Source organism: Diabrotica virgifera, chromosome 1, assembly GCF_917563875.1.
Source record: "Diabrotica virgifera virgifera chromosome 1, PGI_DIABVI_V3a".
Classification (NCBI taxonomy): Eukaryota; Metazoa; Arthropoda; class Insecta; order Coleoptera; family Chrysomelidae; genus Diabrotica; species Diabrotica virgifera.
Genome location: NC_065443.1, coordinates 6227019 through 6243535, shown reverse-complemented (window position 1 = coordinate 6243535; position 16517 = coordinate 6227019). Strand labels below are relative to the sequence as shown.

At 32.4% G+C, this 16517-nt stretch overlaps 1 protein-coding gene across 1 annotated transcript in view; it reads right to left on the bottom strand.

Moving 5' to 3' along the window:
• Positions 1-1332: 1332 nt before the first annotated feature.
• The window catches only part of LOC114335282 (unconventional myosin-Ib), a 58086-nt gene continuing 42901 nt past the window's right edge, over positions 1333-16517 (bottom strand). The window contains exons 13-18 of the mRNA XM_028285499.2: positions 14801-14887; positions 14002-14246; positions 11362-11497; positions 10556-10708; positions 7242-7432; positions 1333-3077 (exon numbers count right to left, since the gene is read on the bottom strand). Of these exons, the coding sequence (XP_028141300.1) occupies positions 2957-3077; positions 7242-7432; positions 10556-10708; positions 11362-11497; positions 14002-14246; positions 14801-14887 (933 nt within the window). The 3' untranslated portion in view covers positions 1333-2956. The remainder of the gene's footprint in view (positions 3078-7241; positions 7433-10555; positions 10709-11361; positions 11498-14001; positions 14247-14800; positions 14888-16517) is intronic.

Genomic DNA, 16517 nt, shown 5'->3' with positions numbered 1-16517 from the left:
AATTTTTATTTTTATGAATTTGAATGACATGGCAACGTAGCCTAGAAGAACTTGCTGTGACTGTGGAAATTACCCCTTGTTTATTTACTTTGAGGTGTGATTTTTGGGTTGTTGACATCGTAGGTACCTACCAGCAAAATAATGGATATGGGTTTGGTTGATATTTACATTATTTTACCTACCAGATGCAACTGACCTACAGTTGAGTCCGCGAGTCTTTACCCGTGCGTCATTAATACCTGGCGAGATAAAACACATACTTTTTATCTAGCATCATTCTCTTCCACGCATGAAACTCATGACAAACCAGCTGCCGTTTGTTATTAAGTAAAAACACATGTTATTTTTATTAACCATCTAGACTCAGTACATTGAAAAGAGATAGGTACAAAAAAAGACGATTCGGTATGTTTTCATATTTTAAGCACAATTTGTTTGACGTTTCTGATTTGTTTAATTTTGTGGCTGTCAGTCAGTTGAACTTTTTGCGGTTTTTGTCGAATTTTTGCGATTTGAAAGTTCTTTATATTACACAAACAGTTGTTTTCACAACTAATTTTATATTGGGCTTTGAAATTTTAAGGTAAATAATTATATTTAGGCAATTAATATTTAAAACATACAAAGCTAACGTCATTCACACAGTAAAGAAATGACTGTGTTTAGATTTCCGTCAAAGTGAATAAAATAACAAAAATAAAATGTTATTGGATTTTTTTATAAATTGTTTATTTATTTATTAATTAATCAATAATAATAAAAGAATTTATTAAGCTACTTCAAATGTAGCTGCAATTCTGCGCAAAAATTTTGAAGCAAAACTTACATTTGACATTCTATATATTTGATAACGTCAAATTTTATAATAAAACCCGTAATCGGAACAGTAGCCACTTTCTGTCAGTTGTTGTTGCGTGAAATAGATTTCCGATTTATTTCGTATGTTTTAAGTGATGACGCACGGGTAAAGACTCGCGGACTCAACTGTACAAACCTACTTTTTTAATCTTTTTTTTGATTTTTTTGATTTTTGAGTTGCGCTTTGTTGCCAGACTTCAATTTGCATATCAAAATGTATTTTCGCTTTTTGGTCAAACGGATCAATTTAGAAAAAAATGTTATAAGACTTTTTTGCTCTACATTGTGCCTTCTACCTATACCTTTAAGGAACGCACTATTTTCGGAGACACCCTGTATATCAAGTGCTAAGTCCCGAGCTTGTCGTTTAGATGGCGTCATTAATAACAAATAAACATATAATTTGTAAAGTAGCCGTCAAATGTCACTTGTCAAAATTTGTGCACGGAACAACTGTTTACAAGTTAGAATAGCTTTAGTGAAGCTTGATAGATTAGACCTCGTCGCAGTTGCACGATGGTGATGGTAGCTTACCCAATAGATTTCTCTAGGGAAATGTATAGAAGGCAGGATAGGCTATCTCCCTGTCGGAGTCCTGTTTGTGTCTGGAAAATTCTTTATTTAGTTTACTCTGTTCTGCAGTCTAACCTTACAGTCGACTGTTGAGAGGGTTGCTTTCACCAATTTCACAAGTGTATTTGGATATTTAATTTTACCATGACTTTGTATAGTGCGTTTCTGCCTAAACTGTCATAGGCCCATCTAAAATTCACGAAGAAATGGTGAGTATCTATTCCATATTCATAATTTTTTTCAAAGATTGCCTTGTAAGGAATATTTTATGGATAGTTGACTTTACAACGATACCTCATCATCTCATCACGTGCGTAGCGTAACCCTGGGTGGGTCTTGGCTAACTGTACAAATTTTTTCCTATTTGTTCGGTCTTCCATTAACCTAGGGTCAAATGGAATGTTCATTTTTCGGAGATCAGCTTGGATGCTATCTCTCCATCGCATTCTGGGACGTCTGAGTGGTCTTTTGTCTGTAGGAATCTCCTCCCATACCAGTCTTTACACGTCTCTCGTTATGAAGTCTGTGCACGTGGCCTGCCCATCTTAGTCGCTGTGATTTAATTGCTTGGACAATATCGGTGTCATTGTAGAGTGCTTTTAATTCGATGTTGGTTCTGATCCTATACTGGTTTGTCGTGATGTCGTGGTGAGGTCTAAAAATTGTTCTAAGTATTTTTCGTTCAAAACGTCTGAGCTTTTTTCGTTGGCTTTGGTCATGGTCCACGTTTCGCATCCACATGGTAGTACAGGTCTGAAAATGGATTTATAGATTTTGATCTTTGAACTTTTTTTTGATTTTATAAGCTTATCCAGTGCGAATAGACAGCGATTTGCCGATTGGATCCTGTCTTTTATTTCTTCAGTAACATCGTTATAAGCTGTGATTACGGCCCCCAGATACTTAAAACGTTGTACTATTTCCAAATTGAAGGTGTTGACCGTCACATTTTGTCCTATCCTGTCTCTTCCCGTTGTTCTATTTAAACACATATATTTCGTCTTCTCTTAATTAATCTTCAGCCCTACTTCACTTGTTGCTCCTTTCACCTTGTTAAAAATGTCTTTTGGGGATAGAATGGAGTGTCCAACGAGATCAATGTCATCTGCATATGCTGGTAATAGCTTGGGACCTTGAACCGATAGCAATTCTGTTTTATATAACGATACCTACCCGAGCTAAAACTCTTTGGTAAACAACACGGCGTGCGGCGCCTCGCCTGTTTCTTCTGTTTGGTTGAAACAAGACAAATTACTATTTGAAATTTAAAAATAGCACGTTTGATTTTATTAGATCAAGGCCTGAAGATGTATTTTTATCCTTTTATAACAACTCTTCGTTACCCTAAATTAACCTGATAACTAAATTTTCTGTCGTTGACGTGATTTGAGCGTTTGAACTTCAGGAAAGATCCATTTTATATAACGAAACGATTGTGCAACGAAAGAAAGAAGTGAAAAATTTTCCTAATGGCAGTGTCTGTTATGCTGGTCTCGACATAGGCGTAGATATGTCTGGCTAAATGTCAAACGAGTACCTCCATCTTGTTGGCTTTTCGTAATACTCTTATCTGGCCCGGTTGGACTTCCGGTAGACCGCATTTGAACGTAAACGTCACCGTCTGGGAGCCGAAGTTGGCTTCAAACCTAAAAAAATTCAGAAATTATATATTTTAATATTATTTAGGGTGACTTCATTTCAAACCACTCCATGTTGGATCCAAAAAACTTTTGGATCTCCGATTTGTCTGAAACTTGGTGTATAGCTTCTAGGGGAACGTAAAAAAAAAGTTCGAACTGAAGCATTTAAGCCCGAACAGTCTTCTTCTTTTTTTAATATAATTTTTAGCGACTTTGCAGTGATTTAGTATTTATTTAAAACAATTTGTATATTTTATCATAAAATATCAGTGAAAAAAAAACAATGTTTTAATTGAAGGGACTCAAAAATGTTATTATAAGGAATTAGAAGAGGTTATTTTGATTCAAAAACAAGTTTTTGATCAAATTTTAGGGTAGAAAACGTTAAAATACCGTTTTTTACATTTTCCTCCATTTCCAAAATACATCATCTACGATTTGGTTGAAAATTTGACCACATATACCCAAAACTCAGGACTTTAATTGGTTAAAAGGATATTTATAGCTTTTCAATACAAAAAAAATTATACGCAATAATATCAGAGTCAAAAATATAGGCGTCTACTGTAAGTATAATTAACTCAGAAAATATCGACCTCACGACAAAAATTGTTAAAAAGAAATTGTAATAATTGTAAATACGATTTAATTGGAACAATTTCAGTTCCTACCATTTTTGTAGAAAAGAAGAAAATGGCGGATATATTAAACAAAAACAACTGCTATAAACCCAATCAGGTCTTACACTCACGCCTTTACCGCATACGTACTACCTTAAATATTGATTTTGGCAAAAAAAGATAAAGATAAAAATTGTATAACATTTAATTCTCTCGATTTTTGTATAGGTACATTTTTATTGTAAAACTAATAATAAACGATATAGTTCAATAATTATGCTCTAACTGTCACTATTTTCCTCCTTAACGCGGAAAATATCGACAGCACAAAAAAAAATTGTAATAAAAGAAATTGTAGGAAATCATATTTTCAACAATTCAGTCCTTACACTTTTTGTCGAAAAATTGAAAATGGCGGAGAAATTGAGCAAAAATGGTTCTCCTTTAAAATGAAGATGGCGGCTGACGTAACGGCGAAATTTATTCGCGATTTTAAATTTAGACTACTATTGACCCCCCTAAAGATTAAAAATATCAAATTTGGGCAGCTCGGCATTCAAGGTCAAATGCTATACTATGCTGAACTATATACTTTTGAGTCAAAGTATCATCAAATTTATACAGATGCCTCAAAACTTGAACGTAAAGTAGCTGCCGCTATATGGGATCCTAGAACGAAGTATAAAGAAGGAATAAGACTTGACGAAAATACTACAACATTTACAGAAGAATTAATTGCAATATGGAGGGCAATGCAATATATTGCTAGAATTGCACAAAGACAATAAATTTGCAATATTTACAGATAGTAAAAGTGTTCTTAAATTGGGAAATTGGCAATATAGTATGAACTATATTTTTATAAACGTTATAAAAATTTTTGTTGACCTCAAATCCAAAGATACGCAAGTCGCATTTTGTTGGGTAAAGGCACACTGTAATATTCAAAATAATGAAATTGTCGATGGATTAGCCAAGAGTGCCACCGAACAAGAACCTAATTGCTATTATAAACTAACATTAAATGATTCATTCGGGCATATTAAAAATACCACAGTCAAGAATTGGAAAGAATGGTACAACAAATATATTAAAGGGCAATTTTATAAAAATATTCAACCAGATATTCCAACTAAATGCTGGTTTAATAATTATCAAGGAAAAAAGATACTTATTTCTTACATGTGTAGACTTAGATTTGGACATTCCTTAGTTCCTGAATATAAGAATACAATAGGATTAGCGGAAACAAATTCTTGTGAATGTGGGATCAGCAGAACATGATATTAAATTGTAAAATTAAAAAACAGGAAATTATTAATTTTATTCATCAAATTGTTAACTGTAGTAACATACAAAAACCTTTCAATTTACAATCACTTATTGTCAGTCAAAATATAAATACATATGAGATCCTAATTAAACACATTCTTAATATTAAACTAAAATTGTGAAAACCTATATTTAAGATTCCTTTGTTTAACCCAATTGTGTACCTATTTTCCGTGGTCTGGTCATGTTTGTGTATTTTGCTCTGAAAGACCCCTGAGCAATTGTGTTCTTCGTTAATTCCTTTAATCGTTAAAAAATATATATAATAATAAATAAAAAAAATAAATCAAATAAAAAAAGAATAAAATAATAAATAAATAAATAAATAAAAAATAATAATAATAAAATAAAATAAAATGAAAAAAAAAATAAAAAAAATAATAATAAACAACAAAAAATATTAATTATAAACATGTTTATATAGCACATAGTAATCAATAACTACAATAGACTAAGAGCCGCTATAGGTGAAAATTCTTAATCATTTTAGGCACGACGGGACCCTATAACTTAAATAGTAGAACCTAAAAGAAAACGTTTGAACACTGTGCCGTCACTTTTCAGTGGCACATGCGTCTACAGTGGCGCATCAAACTTTCCACTTATAGACGGGATACATAAATTAAAAAATACCCTCCCTAATTACCAGAATTTAATTTTTGTCATTTTTTTAAGTTTTATGTGATTAAGACATAAGATTCATCGTAATTTTAACCCACCACCCCCTTCTCCCTGACCCCACCATCAAAAACTTTATTTTTCGATTTTATTTTTTTTTTTTTGGTGGGATGCAATCAATTTTAAAATTTCAAAAAATTTACACGCATAGTTAAGGGTTTTATAAAACACGTCTATTTTTTATAGACCTGTAGGTTGAGTGTACATAACCTCAAAAAAATTTAAAAAAATTTTTTTTTAAAAAAAGTATATAACTTTTTTTTGGGGATAGCTGCAGATCTAATTTTTCCTTAGTCTTGTGTATTTTATCAAACACTATATTTCTAATTTTTTTCAGATTTTTCTGTAACGTTGGTCACCTTCAAAAATCCAAAAAACTGTTTTTTAAGGGGGTTTTGGGGGGTTTTAACGTGTTTTTCTGATTTTTTAAATATTCTAAAGAACTCAGTTACTTCAAGCTACATATAACCTATAAAAACAAAATTGATTTGATATATTATGAAGTCTATAAAATAGGGAAAATCCCCCAAAACCCCCCAAAAAACAGTTTTTCGGATTTTTGAAGGCGGGGAGACTTACGGAAAAATCTGAAAAAAATTTAAAATATAGTGTTTGATAAAACACACAAGATTAAGAAAAAATTAGACCGGCAGCTATTCCTCAAAAAAAGTTATACGCTTTTTTGAAAAAAAAAATTCTTTTAATTTTTTGAGGTTATGTACACTCTACCTATGGGTCTATAAAAAATAGGCATGTTTTATAAAAGCCTCAACTATGCGTGTGAATTTTTTGAAATTTTAAAATTGATTGCATCCCACCAAAAAAAATAAAAACGAAAAATGAAGTTTTTGATGGTGGGGGCAGGGGGAAGGGGGTGGTGGGTTAAAATCACGATGAATCCTATGTGTTAATCACATAGAACTTAAAAAAAATAAAAAAATTTCATTCTGTTAGTAAGTTCTGTTAACTTTTAATTTATTTATCCCGTCCATAAGTGGAAAGTTTGATGCGCCACTGTCGACGCATGTGCCACTGAAAAGTGACGGCACAGTGTTCAAACGTTTTCTTTTAGGTTCTACTATTTAAGTTATAGGGTCCCATCGTGCCTAAAATGATTAAGAAATTTCACCTATAGCGGCTCTTAGTCTACAAATATAAATAAATATTCAAATGTAAATCATTGTTATCACGGTAGATAGTATGATATAAACCATAGTCAATATTTGTAAACATGTCTCTAGAGCAAAATAAGTTCGGCTAATGGATTAAGTCCACAGTCAAAGAAACCAAGGACACACACACACACACATACTTTTGTCTGATATTATTGCATGTAACTGTTTTTGTATTGTAAAACTATAAAAGTCCTTTCAACCACATTAAGTCCTGGCTTTTGGCTATATGTGGGAAAATTTTCAACAAAATAGAGAAGATGATGTATTTTGGGTAATGATGATTTGTAATTTTAAAAATACTATACTCATTCTTAGAGTGAGTTACCGGCTAAATATGGATTAACTATAAACTTTATTGAACTTACTCTGTAGTAATGTTAACTTCTGGCGGCTTCCCTGTCGCATTTTGAACGACCAGAAACAGCTTGGTGACTATCTCGATGACGTGGCCGGTCTGAAAGACGAAATCTCCCTTCTTCTTGCTCAGATCGCTCTGAAATAGACAGCTTGTCTGGTCAGATGAGGCACTAGACGTTTCGGGGTTTGCTAAGGATGACTGCGGAAGAAAACAAATACTAATCTAGCGCTATTTATCTACCTAAGAAGGTTGTTTAAGCTTTTCTACAACAAGGTAATGTTTTAAGGTCTATAAATATTGTGTTTCAGGATATCATCTGATCATCATATCAAAAATAACCCATACAAATATAAAACGATAAATATATAACAATAAGAAGGAAAATCAGAGAAGCGAAAGAATAGGAAGCAATCGAGAGATGCGAAGAAATTGAGAGTCTACGGTAAAAGGGATATAGTCACAATGTATATAGGAAAGTTAAAGAACTCAAAAACACAGAGACAGAAAGGAAATCTAATTGATTTTGATAGAAACACCATTTGGACCAACAGGAACAAATAAAAACGTAGAAAGAATACCGAGAGAAACTGTTGGAAGACCAAAGAGATAACTGTTTTGAGCTAGAAGGAGTAAATTATGGACCAAGAATATTACAGCAACTTTATTTTGCAATAACACCGTGGACAGAACACGTCACAAAAAACCTGAGAATGATGAATAAAGAAATGGCGATCTTAAACACAGTAAAAACAAGAACATTTTAATATTTTGTACATATTAAACTTGGAGAGAGATACAACTTGCTTCTTCTTCTAAAGGTGCCTATCTTATAAAGATGTTGGCGACCACATTGACCCATCTTATTTCATTTACAGCAGCTCGAAATAGATCAGTTGACTTTAGACCAGTCCACTTCCTAAGATTCGCCGGCCAGGATATACGTCTACGTCCAGGGAATCTCTTACCCTTAATCTTGCCTTGTAGAATCAACTGTAGTAGTCGGTATTTATCATTACGCATAATGTGGCCGAAGTAAGCCAATTTTCTGTTCTTTACGGTGTTAATTATTTCTTTGTCTTTTCTTAGCCTCTGGAGAATAGTTATGTTAGTTGTGTGATGTATACATGAGACCTTCAACATTCGTCGGTAGCACCACATTTCAAACGCCTATAGCCATTTTATGGCATCTTCTGCAAGACTCCAGCTTTCAACTCCGTAGAGGAGGACACTAAAGACGTAACATCTAAGAATTCTTATGCGTATTTTGATACTTGAAGACAAGTTGCACAGAATCTTCCTAAGACTGTTAAAAGAGCTTCTGGCTTTTTCAATACGAGTTTTTATTTCGTAGCTATGATCCCAAGTATCCTTAATGTTGCAGCCCAGATAGCATATTTTCTGTACTCTTTCTAGGGGTGTATTGTTTACGGTAATTTGGGCGTTTATGTTGGTGTTCTTACTAACGATCATTATTTTTGTCTTCTTACAATTTAGTTTTAGGCCGTATTTGTTACGTGCTTCTACAACATTATCCATAATCCTTTGGAGCCCCTGCGCACTATCTGCCAGCAATACTGTATCGTCTGCATATCTAATATGTATTGTTTATAAGTTGTCCATTATACACTTCAATACCATCTTCTGATTAGTCCAAGGACTCTCTAAAGATGCTTTCAGAGTATGTATATGTTAAATAATGCTGGTAACAGTATGCAACCCTGTCTAACTGCTTTTTCGACTGAAGATTTCGGACAGTTCTTTTTCCAACGGAACTGTTGCTTTTTGTTAGAGATATAAGTTTGAGACGAGTCTTACATCCTTACCATCGAGTCCTGATGTTTTTAGGATATCGATTAGTTTTCCTTGTGGGTCTTTATCAAATGCCTTCTCTAAATCTATGAAATATGCATAAACATCGCAGTTGACATCCCTGGATCTCTGTATTAGAAAACAAGCTGAAAAGTGCTTCCCTCGTTCTGAGTCCTGCTCTGAATCCAAACTGAACTTCGCTCAGCTGTTCTTCTAATTGTAACTTACTCCAACTCATTATACAGGGAAAGATTTAAGGAAAAAGAAGTATAGGGAGATTAAAGTATCATGGTTACCCCACCTGAGAGAATGATACAACGGAGAGAGAATGATACAACCCAACGGCGGTTCAGTTAATAAACTTTTAGAGCAGCCGTCTTTAAAGTCCGAATAGTTATGAAGATTACCAACCTCTAACGCGGAGATAGCACCTGAAGAAGAAGACACAGTACTCTACTTTACAGTAGCCCTAAAAAACTAAGTTTATAAAAAACTTTTAATCTATATGCCTTATATTAAACGGAGGAGTAAATACTAGAAAACTATTGGTGATTAGAGTTCTTTTCATGACCATTTTTCAGTGCGTCACAAATGATAGAAAAAAGGTAAGTCCGTGATAACATACATTTATAACAGTTATTCTAACATGGCATTTTAGTTAAATTTGACAGTTGTCACATTTTATTTGCAATTTGGCATAAAAACAAATCAATTGTGTTTATTGCATTTATAAAATGGTGTTTTCTTTTATTTGTATACGCTATCAGCTCGTAGGTAGAGGGGATAATTAAAAATTCGCGAGCGCCAGTAGTGACAAGTCTGTAAACTTTTACTGGAAATTTGACATAAATGTCAAAGTGATTAATTTAAAACATTGAAATTAAAAACATTAATAGGAAATAATATTAGTTGGTCAAAGCTGTGGTGTATATTTTTACCTTAAATATACTTACGTTTTAAATACCGAATTTAAGTTTTTTTAATATTTCGTAATATATACATTTGTAAATTAATCTAAGCGCCATCTACACGATAATTGTGAAAGTATCCAAAGTAAGAAATTAATATTTCATTAATAGAACGTTAAAACGATTAGCAAAATCTTTAAAAAATTGATTACATTTTAATTACTTTTTTACGTTGTAAATACTAAGCAATAACAATTAAATAATAAATTTAAAAATTACCAGTGAAAGTTTCATTAGTAAACCGCTAGAAGCGACACCAGCGAAGCTCAGAGCGTATAGTCTTATAACTTGTACAGATTATATTCGTAGATATATTATATAATTCGTAAATAATTTGTGGCGCCATCTATTGACAACTAGAATAAATGTTATAAATGTCACCGACGAAATGTAATCACCGACATACGTTTTTTCTGTCACATACAATTTAATGCGTTAGAAAGAAATTGAAAAACCGTGACGCACTGAAAAATGCTCATGAAAAGAACTCTATAATAGTTTAGTATAAAAAGTAGATACTTATAAAAATAGAAAAAATACTTACTGCTTTAACGTGTACCACAGCCACATCGTCAAGAAAGGGCGACAAAGACATTCTATAAATTTCAGTTGCAGGCACTCGATATTTGATTTGCAATGTCCTTTGATCCAAAACCAACATTGACCTTGTTGATATGACCAGAAGAATTGGAACAAACTAAAAAATAACAAAAAACCACTATATAATATATAATGTCATCATTTGACAAAAATAGAGTTAGTTCACCAACATGTTTATATATTTTGAAAATATTGTCAAGCCGCCCTGACGAAGCGTTATGTCTGTAGAGCATTCTCATGTCAGCAGTCTCGAAAGAGAGTCAGAGTGAATTTAAATAAAATAATTTAGATTTTACAGTAAATCTTTAATTTTTGTGAATTTGATGGCCTTGGCCGAGCCAATTAGCCAGACATTTTGTTATTTTAAAAACAAACAATGTTTTGGCAATCAGAGGAATTTATCTGTAATTCTAACTCTAAATACTACATAACTAAATCCAAATAATAAATTATATTATTGTTTGTGCGGTTTTAAGTCGGAAATATAAATTGTATTACGTAAATTATGTTTTAGTGTAAATAATGTTAAGTATAAATAAATTAAAATAGAAACTAAATAAAATAAGTGTTAAAATTCATCAATAAATTAGAAAATTAACTCATTAGAATATATTGAAATTGATTTTATTTAAATGGTATGTAAACACGTGGCGATATCATCAATTGTATTTTTTTCCAACATCAGTTGCCTATTATATCACACTTGTAACTATTTTTATGGTACTATGATAATTGATTTATTGTACTTACTTTTCCACTTGATCTGGTAATTTTGTTAATAATATCAGCGAAAACTACGTATTGGTCATTGTTTTCTAAACACATTTTCTTCCACTGAACGTTCTGCCTCAGGCGAACATAATCTCCTACGAAAGGGTGCGAAACGCTAAAAAAAATATTAAATCAGAATATTAAATCATTAAAGAAAAGAACATGAATGGCCACACTAGAGATGGAAAAAGTCTACGTACGACACAGTTTGGAAAAAAGCTCCCATCTACAAAATGAAAATAGCTAGGCTGCCTCATTTTTTAGTCAAAATGTGTGCACGTAACTGACTAATAGAACTATTCAGGTTTCACCTGACAAAATGATGTCCAGGATGCAAGCAGTTTAAGAAAGTAATATATTGTAAATACTATTTCATATGTATCGATATACTGTTATATTTCTATTTGACATGAGAAATAAAAGACTATATTTATATTTAAAATTCAAATTAAAATAAAAATATTCATATTTCTCAACCACGAGCATATAAATTTTAAGACAAATTTTGTAAAAATAGTTATAGCTAGTTTTTAAGAAAGTGTTTTCGCAGAATTGTTTACTAGCCCCAAATGCATCTTAAGTAAGCAATTAGGGTGCTGGTTTAAGAAAGTGTTCTTTGAACTGTTTATCAATACCACAGACAATATATTTTATTTTTATTAAACAAAATAATAGGTCATTAAGTTTTTCAAGAAATGCGGGTAGGTAATTCATTAGCCGCACGGTACATAATAGATAGTTAAAATATACCTGTGTATTAAGATTCTTAAACATAGATAAAAATATGATTAGGGTAGAAAATAGAATTAAAATAGTCGGAATATTATTTTTTCTTGGAAATCCATAAAGACATGTTTAGAAAAAGGAAAGAGTTTTTTGGTAAATACGACATGATTGAAAGTTGTTTGGATTGGTTGGAAAATTAATTCTGGAGGGGAACGATTTGGAAGGATGAGAATGAATGAGGAGAGTGGGTCATTCTGTTTTGTTGGATCGAAAGGAAGAGTCCAGTTTTGAGGTTAGTGTACAAAAAAAAGTAAAACGCCGGTTAGTTTTTGGAAAAGTGACAAGCATCATATCGTAGAACGAGTAATAGGCCAAGTTGAGAGATGATATAACTCCCTGAGTCTAAAGTCTCCAGTTATTGTTTAAGTGTTTCAAAAAGTTGGAATACTGCATCAGGAGAAAGCCAGAACGAGTACTGTACGAGGCATAGTGAGGAAAGGGAGAACGAGTTTGCAGAGGGGCAGGGACATTATTGGAAAACGTGGACGAGTTTCTTCGGATCGCAACACCAGCAAAAAAGGAAACGTGTTTTGTGTGAAGACATTGTCGAATCATCAGCAAAGGTCAGTTTTATTTGTTTTGTTGAGACATGAATGTATGGTTTTGCGTATTAAATACCACAGTGCATATTGAACTACACATTTCACTATTATAAAATCATCAAACCTCAATCAATTTTGTTACTTATAAATCATTATAGTTGATTTTTTGTTATATACAATAAATAATATTGAAAAAAAAATTTATATCAAAAAAAATTTGAACAGGTAGAACATCCTGTATAGCAGGGGTAGAGAGATTCATAGTTAATTATTAAAAAAAAAACAAATTTGGAGAAAAAAGAAATAAGATTTCTATTTTCATAATTGTTAGATAAAATAAAGATAGAAGAATAAATAAAATTTGCAATATTAAACATTTATTTCCGTTTGATAAAATAAACGACTTTTATAACTTCTAATTGGAATTCATATGTGTATTATTTTATTCTCTTTTATCTATCCCTATTAGGAAGCCACTGATAAATATTTTGAAGCCACGAAAGTAAGTATTGATAGCATAATTTAGCCCTGAGATTTACAATTTATTGATGTTTGATTTGTTTGATTAATGAGATAATTAATTAATTAATTAATCAAAGTAGATCACAATAATACGTATTAGGGTAACAAACGTTTTTTCTTTTTTATTTTCATTATAAACGATTTCATAAAACATATTAGACCGCATCTTATAAGCACTTGGGACATGAAATTCGGTTGGGAAGAGATAACCAGACGTGCGAGCACGTCACATAGGATTAGCCTGGGCAGCGTTTGGTAAACTGAACTATGTATTTAAATCAGACTTACGCATGTGCCTCAAAAGGAAAATCTTTGACCAGTGTGTGTTGCCTGTACTCACTTATGGAGCCGAAACATTAACACTCCCAAAAAAAATAGTGAACAAGATTTGCGTAACTCGGAGGTCTATGGAGCCATGGAGCGCCAGGTGTTGGGTGTCTACCTGAGAAACCGAATCCCAAACGAAGAAATACGTCGTAGAACTAAAACAACAGACGCTGTCTAAAAAATTGCGTCGCTAAAGAGGAATTGGGCAGGACATGTCGCCAGATTGTCAGACAACCGATGGACAAAACGTATTGTCGAGTGGAGGCCACGAGAAGAAGCACTACGAAGCAGAGGCCGACCACCAACCAGATGGGCCGACGATCTGAAGCATGTTATCGGTAACTGGATGCAAGCCGCACAAAACAGAGACAGATGGAAAGAGCTGAGGGAGACCTATCTCCAGCAGTGGACGCTTACGGGTTGATGATGATGTTAGACTTACCTTCTCGGATATGAACATTTTCTGTCCTTGAAAATAAAGCTAGCCGTCACCTTTTCTCTCATTCGATTGCGGGATGTTTGATCGAATTTCAGCCGAAACTTGTGACATCTCCACCTGTGGTGGATCTTGTTCAACAACGTGCTGCATTCGAGGAGTCTGTTCGACACTTGAGGCCAATCTCTGCAGATGGGAGAATCTGCGTCTTCCGGTAGCATTCTACAGATATTAAGCAAAAACTGTCGACGCTAAAATCAATTATAACAATTTAGTGAACTTGAATGACAGAGATATCATTTCCGGTTATACCGGAAGTGAACTACAACTTAAAATGGAACACTCTGTACCTAGATGATTGCATTTTTAGATTGTGTGTAAACGTCTTAACCAAATTTATATACGGTACCATAGGCCAAAACTTTATGTTATTATAGTTACTCATTTTTTGTCAAAATATTGACCGATAGAAGAAAACTTTTCAAAGTTAATAGCTCATTCATTTACGATCATAATGTATTGAAAATTGAATTTAGAAATACAGGATGTTCACAAATGACATACCATTTCACTAAAAACCCCAGTAAGTCAATAATTTTAAATGAAACACACTGTATTTTGTAATTTTTTTGAAAAATGAAATTAATTGTCTTTCAAATAGTATCAGGGGTCCCAATACGCAAGGACTTACATATTTTTGAAGATAATAATTGTGGTTTAATGTTAAAGCTAAGACATTTATTGTTTTATTAACAGATTACACAGATTAAGGATAGTGATGATGGAAAACATTATAGATACAAACCTTCCATTGGATATAATGTCTCTGAATAATTCTAGTAGCCCACTCCACTTCTTTCCTGTGTTTTAGTATTCGAAATTCTTCTCGAGCCTAAAACAGTACAAAAAATATAAGAATTATACTTAATTTTATCGGCATTATTTACCACAAAATACCTTAATCAACGTTGGTTCGGGTATTCTGTGGTATTACGTTTTTCAATACTTTTTTTATCCGATACGGAAAACATGAAGCATCTTACCGATCCTTTTCTAAGGCGTATTTATGCATTTTATTTAAGATATCTAATAATTAGTATTAACGAGATATTCTATTTGTTTATAAGCCAAACATTGTTTACAATTTTAAAAAATTCCTGAGACCACCCAAATTTCTATTCTATAAAGTGCATGTATAGGTGGAATGCTCTTTTATATGTAAAAGACTTTTTTGTTGTACAAATTTGTAAAAAATTTCAATTTTTTTTTATTCCGATTGCAGAATAATTCTGCAAAAATCTATTGAATTGAATTTAATGAAATTTCGTAACGAATATATCATAATGAAACTCCTTTACTTTATTATAAAGATGTGCTGGGCGAATTATAAAGGTCCTAACTACAATCTAAGTGGTTGAAAATCATTGAATAAGAAAAGGCTCGTCTCTCCCCTTTTTTTTTGTATTTATTGTTATTTTGGGTCAACGGTAATAAATTTAGTAAGTTTAAACCAATCGTATCTAATAGAAAATTCAATTATCGCTATTTTATTTCATTACAACTTTACTCCAAGATAAATCGTTTTCATTTCAATCCAAAAGTAATAAGCAAGGATATGGAAAAATAAAGATGTTTTTAATAATGTTTAAATATTTTAATTTTTTAATTAATATTCCCGAACTATTTTAGGAAGAGGTCTTCAATTATTATTATTGAAGTCATCACACTACTACTCCACCTGTGGTTTTTTTGGGTGGATCGAGTAGCTCAACAGAACTGTTGCTAAAAACCATTTACTACGAACGAGGGACTGAGACAAGGAGGAGGATTAAGTCCAACACTGTTTATAATTTACATGGATGAGATAATTAAAGAATGTAAAGTAAACGTAAAAAAAAAAATGCATGTGTGTTATAGAAATTTAAGAAGAGTAGACATTTCAGAAGGGGCATTCGAAGATGACGTCGTCATATTGGCCGAAAATGAGAAACAACTACAAAGAAATATAGAAATATGGAATGAAACACTAAAAAAATATGGAATGACAATTAATAAAAATAAAACAAAAGTTATGGTCATGGGGGAAAAGGAAGAAGAAGAAAAGATATACATAAAAATAGAAGAAGTAAATATAGAACAAGCTCGAACATTCCAATACTTAGGAGTAGAATTAGAAGACAACGGAAGACAGGAAATAGAAATTAATAATAGAATTCAAAAACCAATGAGCCTATACCATGCAATGAGCAATAAATTCATAAATAAAAAAGAAATAACACGAAAAACAAAAATTAATGTGTTCAAGTCAATATATAGACCTGTATTAACCTTTGGTTGCGAGTCATGGGTACTAACAGAACGACAAAAGAGTAAAATACAAGCAGTAGAAATGAAATACATAAGACGAGATCGAGGAGTTACCAAAAGAGGTAGACTACGGAACACTCAAATAAAGAAGATTTGGAAATCGAATCAACGTTAGAATTTATAGAGAGAAGGCAACTCAGTTGGTGGGGTCATCT